Source organism: Ischnura elegans, chromosome 5 (assembly GCF_921293095.1).
Source record: "Ischnura elegans chromosome 5, ioIscEleg1.1, whole genome shotgun sequence".
Lineage (NCBI taxonomy): Eukaryota > Metazoa > Arthropoda > Insecta > Odonata > Coenagrionidae > Ischnura > Ischnura elegans.
In genome coordinates this window covers 94,701,637-94,717,756 of record NC_060250.1, presented here as the reverse complement: position 1 = coordinate 94,717,756, position 16,120 = coordinate 94,701,637, and the positions used below count along the sequence as shown (strand labels likewise).

The window sequence follows — 16,120 nt, the reverse complement described above, 5'->3', positions numbered from 1 at the left end:
TTCAATCTCATAGTATTTCAAAAGCCAATGATTCAAGTTTTCTTCAGAACATTAGGAAGAAGCTTGAGTTTCAATTATTTACAATACAAAATATACAAAACAACACATGGCCTATGGAGCATCATCATTTTTTTGTTCCAGCAAGACTCATGAAAAGAATACATAAGAAACATCAGAATCCTGTGGAAATATGTGGAATGATTCATTAAACTAATCTCATGCAGCATTCATTTTCCATTAAATCACTCTTTCTGGCAGCAAATCAACTCATTTTTGATAATTATATGATATGGTAATGCATATATGGCAATGATATGGTAAAAATGATAACTTACCAACTCCTTAAAGCGCACTTCACGTCGATGGCTGGCAAAGACCCGACCTTCTGCCACCATTGTTCGGCCAATATCCTCTCCATCAACATTTCTGAGCATTGCATAGGGCAACCCACCAACCCTAAACTCCTCGTTGAGACGAACATTCACTTCACCATTTCCAGTGAGAAACCTTAGCTCGGCAATGGCTTCATTCTTATAGTCCTCCTGTTTACAAATGTAATTTGAAATTATTAGTACCTCCACAAACATAATCATATTCTACGCAAAGTAATAATGTTCCAACAAAAATATGCACTAAATACTGTTTCACTAGCATTCAGGAGAACTTTTTAGAAAACAAAGCAGTTTTTAAATTAATCCTATTGCAGCTACCCTCTTTTACCTGGTAAATGCAAGGGTTTTTTTTTATTTGAGCATTTGTGAACATTAATTTATTTAAGGCCTAGTATGGACATGATTGAGCTCCATTTTTTAAAGTTCCTTAAATCATACTGAATGATTTGATATAAAATTCCCAATGCTCCCATTTCCAGTACAAACACATTACCCATTCTCACCATTATTCAGTAGCCGTGAGAATGGGTAACGAGTCAGTACTCGAAAGTTGGCGCTCTTATAAAATCTTAGCCGCATGGAATCCCAATAAAAGTTTAAACATATATTCTATTTGTCGGGAAAGTGTAAAATCTTACTTCCCAATGCTGCTTTGTCTAATCAACCTTAAAATTCTCTTGATAAAACGTGAACTTGCACTAAGTGCACATGATATTACTCTCATTTTACGCATATTAATATTATTTCTTGCCTCAATTCTTATTCTTTGTTTATATATTCGTTGAAATTTTTGGCCATTGTGTGAAAGTCTCTGCACAATGGCCATATTATTAGTCATGCGGTCCAACTGACCTACTGAAGTAATGTATCTCCTCTCTTTAACTGAATGACTTTGGTTAATTTCGATCATTAATTAAGTTTGGAGCTAGTGGAAATTTTTTTTACAATACGGTTTGAGATGTATTTTTTGCCGTCCCAGGTTATCAGGCGAATTGACTTCCGCCTAAAGGGTTTAAAGCCTTCCATGTCAAAGGCATTCATAGGGGAGAAATGGAATAGGGGCAGAGCTGTGTATAAGGGTCCGAGAGAGATTCTCAAACACATTGGCTTCTTTCCCTTCCAGCAGTCATAAGCCCTCTGTGTCTCAGGAATACATAGCGGGAGTTGTACAGCAGTAGAAGGTGATTTTGATACAGCCATACGGAGTGAACTATGGCAAAAAATAGGAATGCAGATAAAAAAAATAAAAAAGTTATCAAGACAATGCATAAACCTAGAAGAGAAATTGAAACTATTGCTTTGAAAACTGAGAGCATCAAAGCGATATGGCGTGTTATGTATAAGCTCACAATGTCGGAGTCTGCACTATTTCTCTGAATAAAGATGTAGTTAAAATGTCAGTGACATCAGTCACACCAACTGCAGGCAAGCGGTCAACACATACGCGAAGTTCATTGTTGGATAAAAGGCAGAAAGACTTCTAATTACCTGGATTTATCAAAAACGGTCAAATGATGTTCCTCTATCAATTGCAGTTATTTGTGCAAAATCTGTGGCTTTATTTGAATTTATAAAAGAAGATAAGGGTGGTGATTGCTCTGAGACATCAAGTGGAGGCTTCAAGACAAAAGACACAAGAATTGTTTCAAGACAGGTTTGAAAATTCGTCACCTGCCAGCAATGCATTACTAACCTCTGAGTTAGCATGTTTTTTTCCTAGATGTTAGCCCACACGCACATAAGAGGGGATTTCAAAAAAGATATTATAAACTATAAATGTTTATGTAAATAAGTTTTTCTAAGGCTAATAAGAGGAATATATATGGTTTACAGGAAATTCTATACGCAGCACCTATGCTACCAGAACGCATCCCTATCTTCCCCAAGTTAAAATGGTCTCCAAAAACGCAAATTCGATTAGCACAAAGACCCAATGGAACACATCCCTTGTGCTACACGAGGCATGGGTATATCTTCACAAACTCGGGATATAAACTGTTACGCTTGCGTTCGAAAATGAAAAAAGGTTTCAATCTTCGAATTAACTACAGTAGACTCTCGTTATTATGAAGTTCACGGGGCCGAAAAATCGGAGGTTCGTAATAACGAAGTTCGTAAGAACGTTTCTTTCAAGAATCGTCGAAAGAAATAGTGTATTATAAACGCTATTAAATTACGCGGAAATATATATAAGCAAGAAAATTTGTTTCAGTTTTTCAACAGAAGACTGCGCCATGACGCAATCGAAGGTTGATATCTTCCCGAACACTTGAACTCCATGTTCAAACTAGATGCGTCCCAAGGTTGATAAAATTACGGTCCAGCCACCGAGAGTTGTCCAGTAACAGACAATGGGCTGGGTAGGGGGTATGGGAGCCAGGTAAGAAAGGGAAACGCTTGCAAAGTGTTCCATGAAGAAAATAACCGGAAGGGACGACGAGCGTGAAGGACCTAGAGGGATAATTACTTGTTCTTGTGATTCGAAGAATGGGCTTATTTTGGTTGGTCAGGCTTATTTCGGTGCTCGAATATGCATTTGACAACGTTGTATGACTAGACGAGGGTGTGAGGTGCGTTTGGGGGACAGCGATTGGCTTTAAACCGTGCTGACGCAGGATTATCCACCCCTCCTATTGTGCCGTAATCGGACACCCCTCGCCAGCCGGACTGCATGTAAGTTATCGAGGAGTACGGTTATCCTGCGGGATGCAACACTGCATTACACGTATGCGCTAACTCACGATTGTGGCGAACTGATCTAGCGGGGCCTGCGATGCATCCGGAGCCGAAAAAAAGCTCCCCGCGGTAACGAAGAACGGGCGAAACGCTGAACAGTTCCTAAATTCACACCAGATTCAATGATACCATATTCAGATCGTGATCACAGTGAGAGTTTCCTAGTGCCACACCGCGTAGTATCGGCCAAATCGAAAGGCGCCGAATTTGAAATTTGAAAGTTTTGAATGCTCGTATCTCTGAAAATTCGTACATCGAATGTGCATAGGAAGAGGATTGACTGTACATCCAATTTACTAACGGTTATGAGTGGGTCACCACGACTTCACAGGAATGAAGGCTGTTATATGATGTAGCGCGTAAACTGAGTAAAGAACCATAATTGGCGCTCTTTGGCACAGTATACGAGAATAACTTAAACGTGGCGCGATTATTAAAACTTAAGTGTAGTGAATATCCACCTAAATGCCGTGACTTGTGCGTGTAACTTCGTAATAAAGTTCATATTGTAACCGCCGGGACCGGGACTTAGGTTCGTAATTTCGTAATAACGTTTCTTTTACTATAGCTTGGATAGGCCTTTTCGACGGGACCAATGATTTGCTTCGTAATAACGAGAACTTCGTAACAACGTTGTTCGTATTAACGAGAGTCTACTGTATAACCATTAACTATATTCAAATTTTCCTCACACACGTTTCCCCCAAATTTTGCCACTTTCTCATCGCATGCTGACCTGTTTCATCCACAAATACTTCAGTTGTGGTAAAATTGACTTTGCACTTCCTTGCATTAGTTTCAAGCTACAGTGCACGCACATGGCATACATTGAGCAGTACAGTCAATAACACAAAAACACCCTCGCCTTAGCACTATCCTCAGTGTTCATTATATTCTAGGCCATACTCATCAAAACAGACTTCAACTTAGGGCATGTTGAAAAACAGAATCACTATTCCATGAAATTTCACAGTCAGTGAAGCCCATTACCCGAGCTATGACAATAGTAAGCCATAGATCACTAACAAATTTATACAATTTGTCCTGACCCAATGCTGCAGAAGGTCAGCCATAATAAAAAGACAACAAAAATTAAGCATCAAGCTAATCTGGAATTATGATTGTTGTGAGTACATATTTGCAGTCAAATCCTAGCAGATTCTTACTAGTGGAGACCTCATTATGATTTAAGCAACAAATATATAAAAACGTGCTCACAAGAGTAAAGGATAAAACAAATAATCTCTCATATACCCTGGCCCTATCATGCAAATGAACATGTGAGTGGAAAGTACTGCAATCACTCTTAGTTAACAGTGTGGCAACAAAGTAAAAAATGTGTCAGTAATCCAGGAAGACTATTCTAGAAAACATTAAAAGAACTCACATCATTTGAAAGGCGCACAAATGCCAACACATATTCTTGAGCAAATGGCTTCTCTGAGGCAAAGCACGATGGAAGTGGTGCAGTGTTAGCAACAGGAATGATAGACCTGTTTCCATAATCAATGTACATTACGGTGGCTTCTTTACCGGATATCTTTTCAACCTTGGCTCTGTACCACTGGTCATCCACAAATTTGGCAGCACACCATTCACCTGCCAAAGAAAAAGAATTGTAGTCATTTTGAAGAAATTTAAAATTAACAGAATTGAGGTACTGATTACTTGTCAATCCTGGCGTATTTAATGATGGACATAAAAAGATATGATTTTTAAAAGCCTCATAAGGTAATTATTATCATCATTTTTTAAAACAAAAAATACATGCGAATAGATTTTTATAAAACACACTTAGCTATTTGAGAAATGTATCAAGTGTGCCACTAAGTTCTTGATGCTTCTTTTAATAAAAGCACAGCTTCATTATGAAAATATGGTTACAAACGAATCATTCAAAATATTGCTCAGCACTAGCTACAAATTTTTCCAACCTTTCTCACAAAGCCCAAATACAGAGTTATGGTACAAGTGTTCATCTTCTAAGGCTATCAACGAATAAAGCCAAATTTTGAAGTCTTCGCATGAATATAAAACGCCCACCTAGTCCCTCCAAATACACAGCATAATCTTCGCAGCATGAATAATCGGTCGAGCAGACTATGTACAAGTATGACGAGGCAGGGATTGGCTGCAAACCGTGCTGGCACAGGGTGCCTCCTTTTGGGCTGTCATCGGACAATTCTCGCTGGCCAGACTATAGTCTGAATTTTTTGGAGAGCGATTGCGATGATGTAAAGATTTTACTCAAAGTACAAAATCTACAGTTCCTCAAAAAAAAAAAATAACTCTGGGCAGTTTACATAACTACGATAAAAGCACCACAAGGGAACGGATTAGCGAGAACACATGCTGCACCACAAATTTCGGAGCAGAATATTATTTTTGAAATAGGAGTTTGTATATAGGAGCCATTAATCACTGCCAAGAGATTCAAATTATATGATGTCGGAAATACATTTTTTAAATTGTGCTCGCATAGTAGATAGCCCTTGAGGGTAACCCGCATCTAATTGTAAGTTAAGCCATTCGTTTAAACAAATTTAAGGGATTGCACGGAAGTACATCAGTTTTTCTGATATGATGTGAAACTTTGAATCGTACAGAATTTTGGAGAGTGTGAAGAAGACATAATGAAGATACACAATGATTGGTCGCTAAGCAGAGGATTTCTGCTACCAGCACAGTAATTCTCCTTTTACAAATTTTTTTACAGTTGATTACTCGGTGGTGCGGAGTCCTCGCTAGCTAACCAAAGGTTGACTGTTATTTTATCATCTTGGTAATAACTGTGATTTTGCTACATGGCAATAGTTGACGATGTCTTGATCGAACTATATTCCAATGCATAAATAAAATATCGAAATATACTTCGCTGGATAGCATGCAGCGACACACAACGTTGTTCTAGCTTTCCATAAGTTGAAGGCAATGTAAGGGCACTGATCTAACCACGACAATGTTGAACTTTCAACTTCCATACCTAACACGGGAAAAGATTGAGGGTGTTTCACCACAATGTGAGTTACCATGCTTAAGACGTAGCCAATTAGCGAAGAAGCAAGCCAAAGAGGATGGGGGGAACTAACTCCCACTCCCACTGTCATCTTCCTCCATTCCCCTCCTACTGATAACTGGGCCTACCAAAGGAACATAAAATGGGAGCACGTGGGGCATACTCAAGGCCGTAAATCACATAAATGCTTGGACAAAACTGGCTTTAGGTGTTGTAGTTCTGACACACATCTTGTATTTTTAGTTTAATACACAGATAATACAAAACATAACAGTTAATGCTTGCTCAGCAGTGCATCACCCTTGAGAAATATCACTTGTAATACCAAGCGTACACAGTGGAAGGAACGTTTTGACCTCGCTAAATCCGATGTATTTCACATGTAAAACAGGCTGTTTGGTGGTACATACAAAGAATACCACTCGCTAAAATGCAATTCTCGTAAAATGCCATACTCGCTGAACTGAGCTCCCACAGTACTTATTTACAAGATGCCGCCTCAAATCACAAAAATATTTCGTCTTAAAGTAAAGAAGTAATCTCTCGGGTCAGGAGTGAAGTCCAAAACATCATTTCTCGGTAGATTTTACAGATTGTACTTAGATGAACTTATAACGTTTGTGCTCTGCTAGAAAAAGATTGCATTTTAGGCTTAGAAAAAACAATGGTGAATGATTCCTGGTTTTTTCCTGTGACGTCTTGTATTGTTTATGATCTACATATATGTCTCTGTGAGATGTACCTCATTTTTCATCTATAAATGAGATTATTGATAAAAACATTAGCCAGTAGAGTATGCCACATATATGTATTATTTTAACAAACAATTCACAGTATTATGGACATGAAATCAATGCTATAACTTTCCGTTGTTGTAAGAATTCTCTTTTCCATGCTTTGACTAAATCAATCACATTATTTTAGCTTTATTAACTTTTGGAATCCTAGAATTCAACTTTTGAAATGCCTCTATAATTGCTGCAAAACCAAATGTGGACCATTAATAAAAGGACATTAAACTCTACACAAAACTGAGCCAACAGGTCTAAAAAACAGGCTTTTTTGCCATTCCTTGAGCAGCTAAATGAATGAACGTAGATATTCAATCGTTCATATGAACTTTGAGATTCCCTATTAGTAGAGGTTTGTGAAAGTGGTTTTATTTTTTGCTAAAATTCGTTTTAAAACCATTTGATTTCGGTGTTATAGAAAATCTTGGCGGTGATATTATAATGCTACAATAACAATATAATGCTATTTTCCCACATTTATAGGCGTTTTATTATTTTATGGTTCTTGTTTCATGAATACTTATGCTTTTATTAAGCATTTTACATAACTTTTAACACAATTTCAATTGTACAAAATATCTGATAAAACTAAATGAAAGAAATGGTTCAACTAATATTGGTTCAAGTATGTAGTCTAATTGTAGCTACAGTATAACCATAGTACTGCATAACTTGCAAATTGGCCGAAATGTTTCATGTCCTGGGTTCCCTTTCGATACCCCTCACCCAGGTATTGAGGGAAGGTAGGACAGCAGCTAAATACAACAAAATCGCTTAGTTTTGATTACAGCTGTTGCCGATCGGTCAGGAAAGGCAGTGAAAGAGCACACATAACAAAACATAATAGGATTCTAAGAAACTTGAAACATTATTTCTAGAGATGGGTCGAATAGCAGATTTCTCGAATTCGAATATCGAATTCGAATATTAAATCATTGCTCGAATATTCGAATACCTCGAATACTAAATGATGAATGCTGGTATGTTTGACTCGGTTGCCTATGCAGCAGGCAACACAAGATTTTGGGGAGTCATTTTGATTTCCTTTAAATGATTCGAACAGGAATTTAGCTGATTAATGAATATTTTAATTTTATGGAAACAATTGGGCGTATAATTAATTCAACTAACATCGCTTTACCCTCACTCCTGCTGCCAAGTGCTAGCTGACAATCTGAGGCAATTTGCAAAATACAAGCTCTTTTCCTCCGGATTTTCTTCAATTATTTTGTTAGTTATTATTATTAGTCCACCTTTGGGAGTTCTCACGAGATAAGAAGATGAATTGGAATTGCTATCAGGGAGAAACCAAATATCCTGAGAAAATATCCCTTCCTCTGGGACTGTAACAATAAAGATTTATAGCACCACTCATAAATTGTAACTTTATATATGTTTTCGGAAAAAAATACGGCATCAACTCCCGAGAAGCTCTGCTGCTCATATCGAGTTTCGCCAGAATGCTAAGTCTCCGTCGTATTTTGATATTTATTTCTTTGCGTAAAATGCTTAAATAAACTCAGAAATAAGTCGTGTTTGGTCTTATTCTCTTTGAAATTACGCGCACATTACTAATATTTCAATTCAATAAAGGTGTAACATCAATTGACGAAAGTCATTCTTAGACACCTTTTGTGCTAATAGATGACTCATGCAGCGACCTCCGCAGAAATGGGGAACTTCGAAGCTGGTAGGAAAAAAAAGGTCAGTGGGGGAGAAAAGGGTGGGGCCCGAAAGACGTTTCTATTGTTCTCGTGTAACTTGGTATTTTTTCGAAGCTAAGGTCTTCGTAATATGATCCCTGCGCGAGCTGTGACCTTTTTTTTATTTCGAAGAAGACGAAAGCCTCAGAGGGGGGGCTAGTGCTGAATGGAGAGGGATACCGGATCTTGGGAAACAGCTGTTGACCTCCAGAAATGGGGAACTTCGAAGCAGGTAGCCAGAAAAAGGTCAGTGGGTGAGAAAAGGGGGGAGGGCGTGAAACACGTTTTTATTGTTCTCGTAACTCGATATTTTTTTCGAAGCTGGGGTCTTCGTAATGCGATCCCTGCGCGATCTGGGACCTTTTGTTTGATTTCGGAGAAGAGGAAAGCGTCAGAGTGGTTGAGGTAAGTGCTGAATGGAGGGGGATAGCGGATCATGGGAAATGACCTAAGGTTGCTATCCCACGGCACTGAGGTTCTCCTGGTGGGGGGAATCGGGGATTTTCGGATTTTTTCACCCGACCATTTACGGTTCCCCTCGTCGAACTCTTTTCACCGCTAAAATCCACGAATTTGATGTAATTCGTCAACTTGCATAAAACGGCGCTGCGAGAACTAAACGACTAGAGTTCTCTTCATTTTTCCGAGTCAACTACCAACGACGTGCGTGCGACAGTGTATGACGCGAAATTCAAAGTATTCGAGGCGGTACTTTTCGCATAACTATTCGAAACCTCGAATATCGAATACTTTCTAATATTCGAGGTATTCGAGTATTCGCGGATACTATTCGCACATCTCTAATTATTTCCCATTTATCGATCCTTAAACATCTAGAATGAGATGCTTTCTCACCTGAAGAATTAGATATTAGATTTGGCCAATGTCGAAATGATTTTTTTTTTATTGTAGCTCACAATCAGTGGAGAGCCAAATATCCGACGATCTGTCCGCTAATAAGGAGAACCCCCCCTCCACCTATCCTTTCTGTTCCTTCCTTCCCTTCCCCCAACTGCTAGCGCTTCATGCTTTCAAATAACCATACGTGTCTATGGATGTCTTTAAACGAATCGAAACTGAGTTGACGGCACGGCGCCGCTGACGGCAGCCGTGGTCACCACGGCACCCATTTCAATCCGGTCCTGCGGTGCGCCGTCTACGGCGTGAAATACAGGCAGTGCAACATTGAGGCCACTTTCTGACGAAACGACTTATCGCCGGCCGCCGTTCACGTGACGACGCCGTGAAATTCAGGCTGCTTTCAGACGAGACGACTCTCTGCCACGCTGTGGGCCATGCCATGAACGGCGGCCCGGTCCCAGCCAGCGGTCGTGTTTAAGTAAACGAAATTGTTATATTAGACCCACACTCAAGGTTTTCCTTCAACAAGTTATCCAATAACGCTGTCTAATGCGTTGCGATGAGTCACCAGAATTACTGTTCGGCATTAACGCGTACCGCGCGCGTGAGCTTGTATTGGCGCTCTTCCGCGGCCGCATTAAATTTCTTTCCGCGCATTTTTAATTTATCATATTTAATTCTTCAGGTGAGAAAGCGCCTCATTCTAAATACTTCAGGATTGATACATTGGAATCGAAGACAGAGGCTGTGATAAATTTAACAGCAAAGTCTGGCGGAGAAATCACTACATTACGCGATATTGCGCAGGACTAAACAAGCTAATTGACCTTGGAATCGTAATGAGATAGAGCAAATGAACGTCGGCTGCGTTAAAATATGAAGGCTTAGGTTTTAATGGATTATGACTCATTAGATATGATTTTTTCGCTAATCCACATAAAATTGCAAAAAACGTAAAATTTGGTTTTTAATTACTGATTTCGCGTTATTTCGCGATATTGCATCTCGCGAAATTCACGGACCTCTACCTATTAGCCACCCTGGTAAATAGAAGGCCAAGTATTCTTATAATGTTGATAAATCAACAATAATTTCATCTATGAATTTAATGCCAGAATTTCTTCACTATACATATTTTAAACAATATATCTTTAACATTGAAATAACCTCAACAGCAAAATTTTAACCAACTGCTTTTCATGAAGAAATCATTTTTAGGGCAATAATTAATAGCTTTAAGACACAATTGAACTCCAATCTATGTAACTTAGCCTATAAGACTAAGAACAAAATAAAGACTTACAAGGGGAGACCACGAACCTTGCTACGCCTTTTTCAATGCCATATTTTTTTTGGCGTTAGGGATGCCGAACGGTTCTCGGAACTGGAAGTCGTTCCGTTGAATGGGCCTTAGTTTAGCAGTAATTAATTGTTTTTCACATGATACTTTGAACATGACGAATATGTCTCAGAAACAGCACGGGTTCCTCCAGTATTGGGGCTGGTGTAGTGGTTAGCGTCGTTGGCTTCCATTCCAAGGGTCATGCGTTCGCGGCCCGAAGGTGGAAGTTTTTTTTTCGCTTTCTATCTGATCATTATCGTTCTATTTCGATTTAATTTCAATTACAGCAAGCCTTGGCAGAATGATAAATTTTTTATCGCTGTTGTGGCTTTTACATATTTAAACATTGTTACCCCAAACGCGGACATGGGAAGAATACTAGGAAGGGTTTGTTTTCGCTCTTACTTTAATGTTTTGGCTACCTTACACTGTTCGACTTACAAATCAAAAATGAAAAGAACTTATTGCGAGTCCACTTAACATTAAAGATAGTGGTGAGCAGCAGCATGCATGCAATTGTAATAAGGAAGAACTCAAAACGAATATTAATTACCTTATCTCTCAAACACTCTCGTAATTCACATCGCTGGAAAAAAAGTTTATTAACAAAGTGCCTCCGTAATAAAATAACCCTTCCGAAATATTATATCGATTAAAAAATATTATGAAATAAAAGTTGATTATTTAAAATCAACGATGTACACCAAATTTGTCTCTATCTCGCCGCTCCCCAAATTTTTCAGTAGCCCTTCCCCTATGAACACAGGAGGACCACCTACCCATGTAATTTCTGCGAAAATAGAGACCGTTAGGGCTCCCCTTCCATCTTTCGACGTGTTTTCGAGGGGGGCAGCTTAGGATACGTTTTTCAGGGTGCAATAAACATATGCCCGTGTTTCAGCGTTCTCTCCTTCAACAAGGCTTTGCTTTGGGCGAACTCACTTCGGGTTTGCATCCGCTCCTGTTCAGTTCTTGTGTGGTCACGACGTGTTTTGCGAGTAATTCTCTTTTTCTAGTGACAAGTGGAATATTACGGAAGTGAAAAGGTGTTCGAGCAAATTACACCGAGTTCGACTTGTTTTTGATTCCCTGCAAATCAAGAAATCAATAGTAGTGTTCCTTCTTTTCTACATCTACATCTACAAATTACCCTGCGAGCCACCTCTAGGGTGTTTGGCAGGGGGTGATCAATCACCAGCATGCATTTGGACTCACACATGCACACCACACCGTCCAAGAAACGTCCCGTATAATAACAAACTATACTACTATATGCTGTTAGAAATAGAATATAGAATAGAAATTCAGAAACATGCAGTAAGTTTTACATAGGTTAGTAGGCTACACTACAAGTCATGCAATCTATTTACGCGTTCTATTGCTGCCGTTATAATCTCTTATTGATCGTGGAAAAAATGACATTCGGAATCTGTCTGTTCTGCAATGTATCTCTCTTATTTTATTTATATGATCTGATCTTCCGTAGTACGTTGGCGTCCGCAAGATATGGTTAACTTCGTCAGAAAAGACACTGCTCTTGAATTTATCTAAAAGGTTTAGTCTATTTTTCAATCTACGGTCCGACAGAGATTCCCATCCGAGTTTATCTAAGAGGTCAGTCTTTTGTGTGCAATGGATATAGCAAGTACATCCAGTGCGTCAGTTCTATCGGAGAGAGAAGGCAGCACACAATGCCTTCTTGATTATTCCAAAGAAGACGCCACCGGCGCGGTGATATACTTCCAAGGTAAGCCAATAGTAATTAACAATTCATCATTACATTTCTTACTTGGAATTCTGTATAAGTTATAGTTGAATAAATATTTTGTCTCGAGCGCATGCTTGTGAAGCGTTTATTTAAATTCGTTCACTTAATAGAGGGATATCATCAATTTAAAATTGCATGCTGTATGAATATTTTTTTATCAAGTGATTGCAAAAATTTTGCATTGATATTCCACAGATACTCTGAGGGAAATGAATGTTATTCAAGACCCCTTAAATCTTGAGGTATCGAGAAAGGCGCGTCTAATTGGTGAGAAAGCTGTAAGCAATTTCATGGAAATTCTAGAAGAGAACATGTTCGTGGAAGAGGAAGAACTCTTCCTAGAGAACGAAGATGTGGAGGCAGATTTTATTTCCGATGGTGAGAGCGAAGAGGAGTCAGCCGAAAGCAGCTCGCCCCCGTCGCAAAGTGCCGGTGAATGCTATGAACCTTCACCAAAATCCCCGAAATTCGTGCGAGTTTCTTTGGATACCAAAATTAAAGTGGTTAATCTGTCAAAAGAACACCCGAATTGGTCGCTAGCTACCCTCAAGAAGCGAGGATCCCATTTACTGACCAGGAAATTTCAACTCAAGGCATGGAATAAAGACATTGAGAAAGGAGGAACGCGGTTAGATAAGTGCGAAATGATAAAGAAATGCACCTACGATAGATTTTGTGAGGCAAGGAAAAGGAATGAGCATGTTACGTCCAGATCACTCCAGCAGTGGGCGTTAGCCGTGGCTTATCAGCACATGTCACCAGAATTTCAGTTTTCTGCCTCTAGGTCCTGGCTTATTAAATTCAAAACGGAGTTCAAAATTCGACAAAGAAAAGTGACAAATTATGTTACTCATAGGGACATACAATCATTTGATGATATACTAAAGAGTGCAGAGCTATTTCAAAAGCAAGTTAGTAAACTTATGCCTAAATACGCTCCAGAGTACGTGATAAATACGGATCAAACTGGCTGTGAGTATCGAGTGGATATCAAACGGACTTAAAGTCATCGGGGAGAAAAATCAGTGCTCCTGTGTGCTGGAGACAGAAACAAGGTGACGCATTCGTACACGGCTCAATACGCTATAACCTCAGCCGGTGAACTTTTACCAAAAGTTTTTCTCTGTATGCAGGAAGTAGGAGGGGTATTCGGTCCAAGAGTGAGGAAAAATGTCGAGGATTTGGAAGAAAGGTGGAAGAACGTTGTAGTGACTTCCTCCAAGTCTGGAAAATTGACGACTGATGTGTACAAGGTATTTTTGAGAAATGTGCTGAAACCATACGTCTCCACAAATCAATTCCTCCTTATTATAGATTCATGGGGGGGTCAAACTAACCCTGAAATATACGATGAAATATTTATTGATGACAATGACCTGCCAACATGCCAATTAAAAATTATTCCACCAAAATGCACACCGATTTGCCAACCCTGCGACGTGTATTTTTATCGCCAGGTGAAACTATTTATTTCTCGTATTCAAAACTGCTCCTATCTCCTTGAAGAGAACCGTGAAATAAGTTCGAGAGAAGACGAAATACGAATACATTCGCTGGTGCACGACCAACTCTCATCACCAAAATACAAATGCATGCTTCAATACGCATGGTATTCGTCAAAACTTGTACAGAGCAGAAGCTTTTTCCAAAATGTGCGTCAGGTTTGTTTCCCAGACGAAGTTTTGAGGGGGAACTGTGTCTGTGGGAGGCAGTGCTTCATAAGATGTTCTTGGTGCGCAATTATAATGTGTTTCGTTTGTTTTTATGATGATTACCACCCAAGTACCTGTTCCCACAAACTCCCGGCGAATGTGAATAATTAGTAAAAGAATGTCAAAAATAGAACAAATTTGCAATGTATGTTCCGCGTTTTTCAATAGAAACTTCATTTCCCTTTGGTTACAATAGAAAATAATAACGTCACGTGGTAATGGGTATTTGAGTACCACAGCACAATCCTCGAAAGAACGGTCATATATGTATGGCGGGGAGGTGGGGGTTATTTGGAGAGGAGGTGGAGTGCAGTGAACGACCTATGGTCGGCAGTGAGAGGGTGGTGTGCAGAGGCATTAGGAATGGGCGGAGGGTTTTAAAACATTCATCGGTTGGGAATCCCTAAAATTTTGTCCCGTGGTGAAACGGTTGTTCCCACTCCCGAATATGAGATGGATTCGCACAGCTGCAACTATGGTACCCCGTGGTGAAGGGTACCTATTGTCGCAAGGAAAACGAAGGGTAGTACGGGGGTCCCATGTTGTGAGTGGAGGAGCCGCAGGCCATTACTCCGGACGCGGGTGGTTTCCAGCAGGTTGCAGGGTGGGCGCCGATGACGCCGGTTCTTTGGAAGTCGGTGGAAAATCCTGGGGAGTTGGGGAGATTTCGCGGCGGTAAGGACATAGAGAAGCTTCGCTCTGTACGAATTCTTTCGTCAACTATGGAAGCGAATGTGAGAAGGGAATTCCCAGCCTTTCAGCCTGGAGTCGTATGCGGTGAAGAGAGGTCATTTTTTGGAAAATGGTGGCGGGCGGGGAAGAATTGGATTAGTGACCATGGTCTATGAGAAAGTAAGTCTTCTGATTTGCCATAATTTCTAACATATGAGGCGTATCTTTCCAACATATACAAAGAAATAAATAAGGTAATTTTGTCTCATCTCATCTCATGTTCACATGACTCGAAATCGCTGGATATTCCGTAACGAACGTAAAATATAATTCTGAAAACTTTGCTTGTGATATTTTGTTTATATTATGTGGAATTTAATGTTATTTCCCTCTCGCACTTTAATTATTTTAGTACTTTGTAAGTAAACTTCTTTTTCCAGCGATGTGAATTGCGAGAGTGTTTGAGAGATAAGGTAATTAATATTCGTTTTGAGTTCTTCCTTATTACAATTGCATGCATGCTGCTGCTCACCACTATCTTTAATGTTAAGTGGACTCGCAATAAGTTCTTTTCATTTTTGATTTGTAAGTCGAACAGTGTAAGGTAGCCAAAACATTAAAGTAAGAGCGAAAACAAACCCTTCCTAGTATTCTTCCCATGTCCGCGTTTGGGGTAACAATGTTTAAATATGTAAAAGCCACAACAGCGATAAAAAATTTATCATTCTGCCAAGGCTTGCTGTAATTGAAATTAAATCGAAATAGAACGATAATGATCAGATAGAAAGCGAAAAAAAAACTTCCACCTTCGGGCCGCGAACGCATGACCCTTAGAATGGAAGTCAACGACGCTAACCACTACACCAGCCCCAATACTGGAGGGAGCCGTGCTGTTTCTAAGACATATTCGTCATGTTCAAAGTATCATGTGAACAACAATTAATTACTGCTAAACTAAGGCCCATTCAAGGGAACGACTTCCAGTTCCGAGAACCGTTCGGCATCCCTAACGCCAAAAAAAATATGGCATTGAAAAAGGCGTAGCAAGGTTCGTGGTCTCCCCTTGTTAGATGGTTAAGAAACAATCTAGACGTTAAACTTCTTGTCAGAAATGGGTGTACATATAC

The 16,120-nt window shown here is 39.5% G+C and overlaps 1 protein-coding gene across 1 annotated transcript in view; it reads right to left on the bottom strand.

Moving 5' to 3' along the window:
• LOC124159276 (staphylococcal nuclease domain-containing protein 1) overlaps positions 1-16,120 on the bottom strand; it is a 38,977-nt gene that overhangs the window by 1,636 nt on the left and 21,221 nt on the right. The window contains exons 15-16 of the mRNA XM_046534978.1: positions 4,516-4,727; positions 336-542 (exon numbers count right to left, since the gene is read on the bottom strand). Of these exons, the coding sequence (XP_046390934.1) occupies positions 336-542; positions 4,516-4,727 (419 nt within the window). The remainder of the gene's footprint in view (positions 1-335; positions 543-4,515; positions 4,728-16,120) is intronic.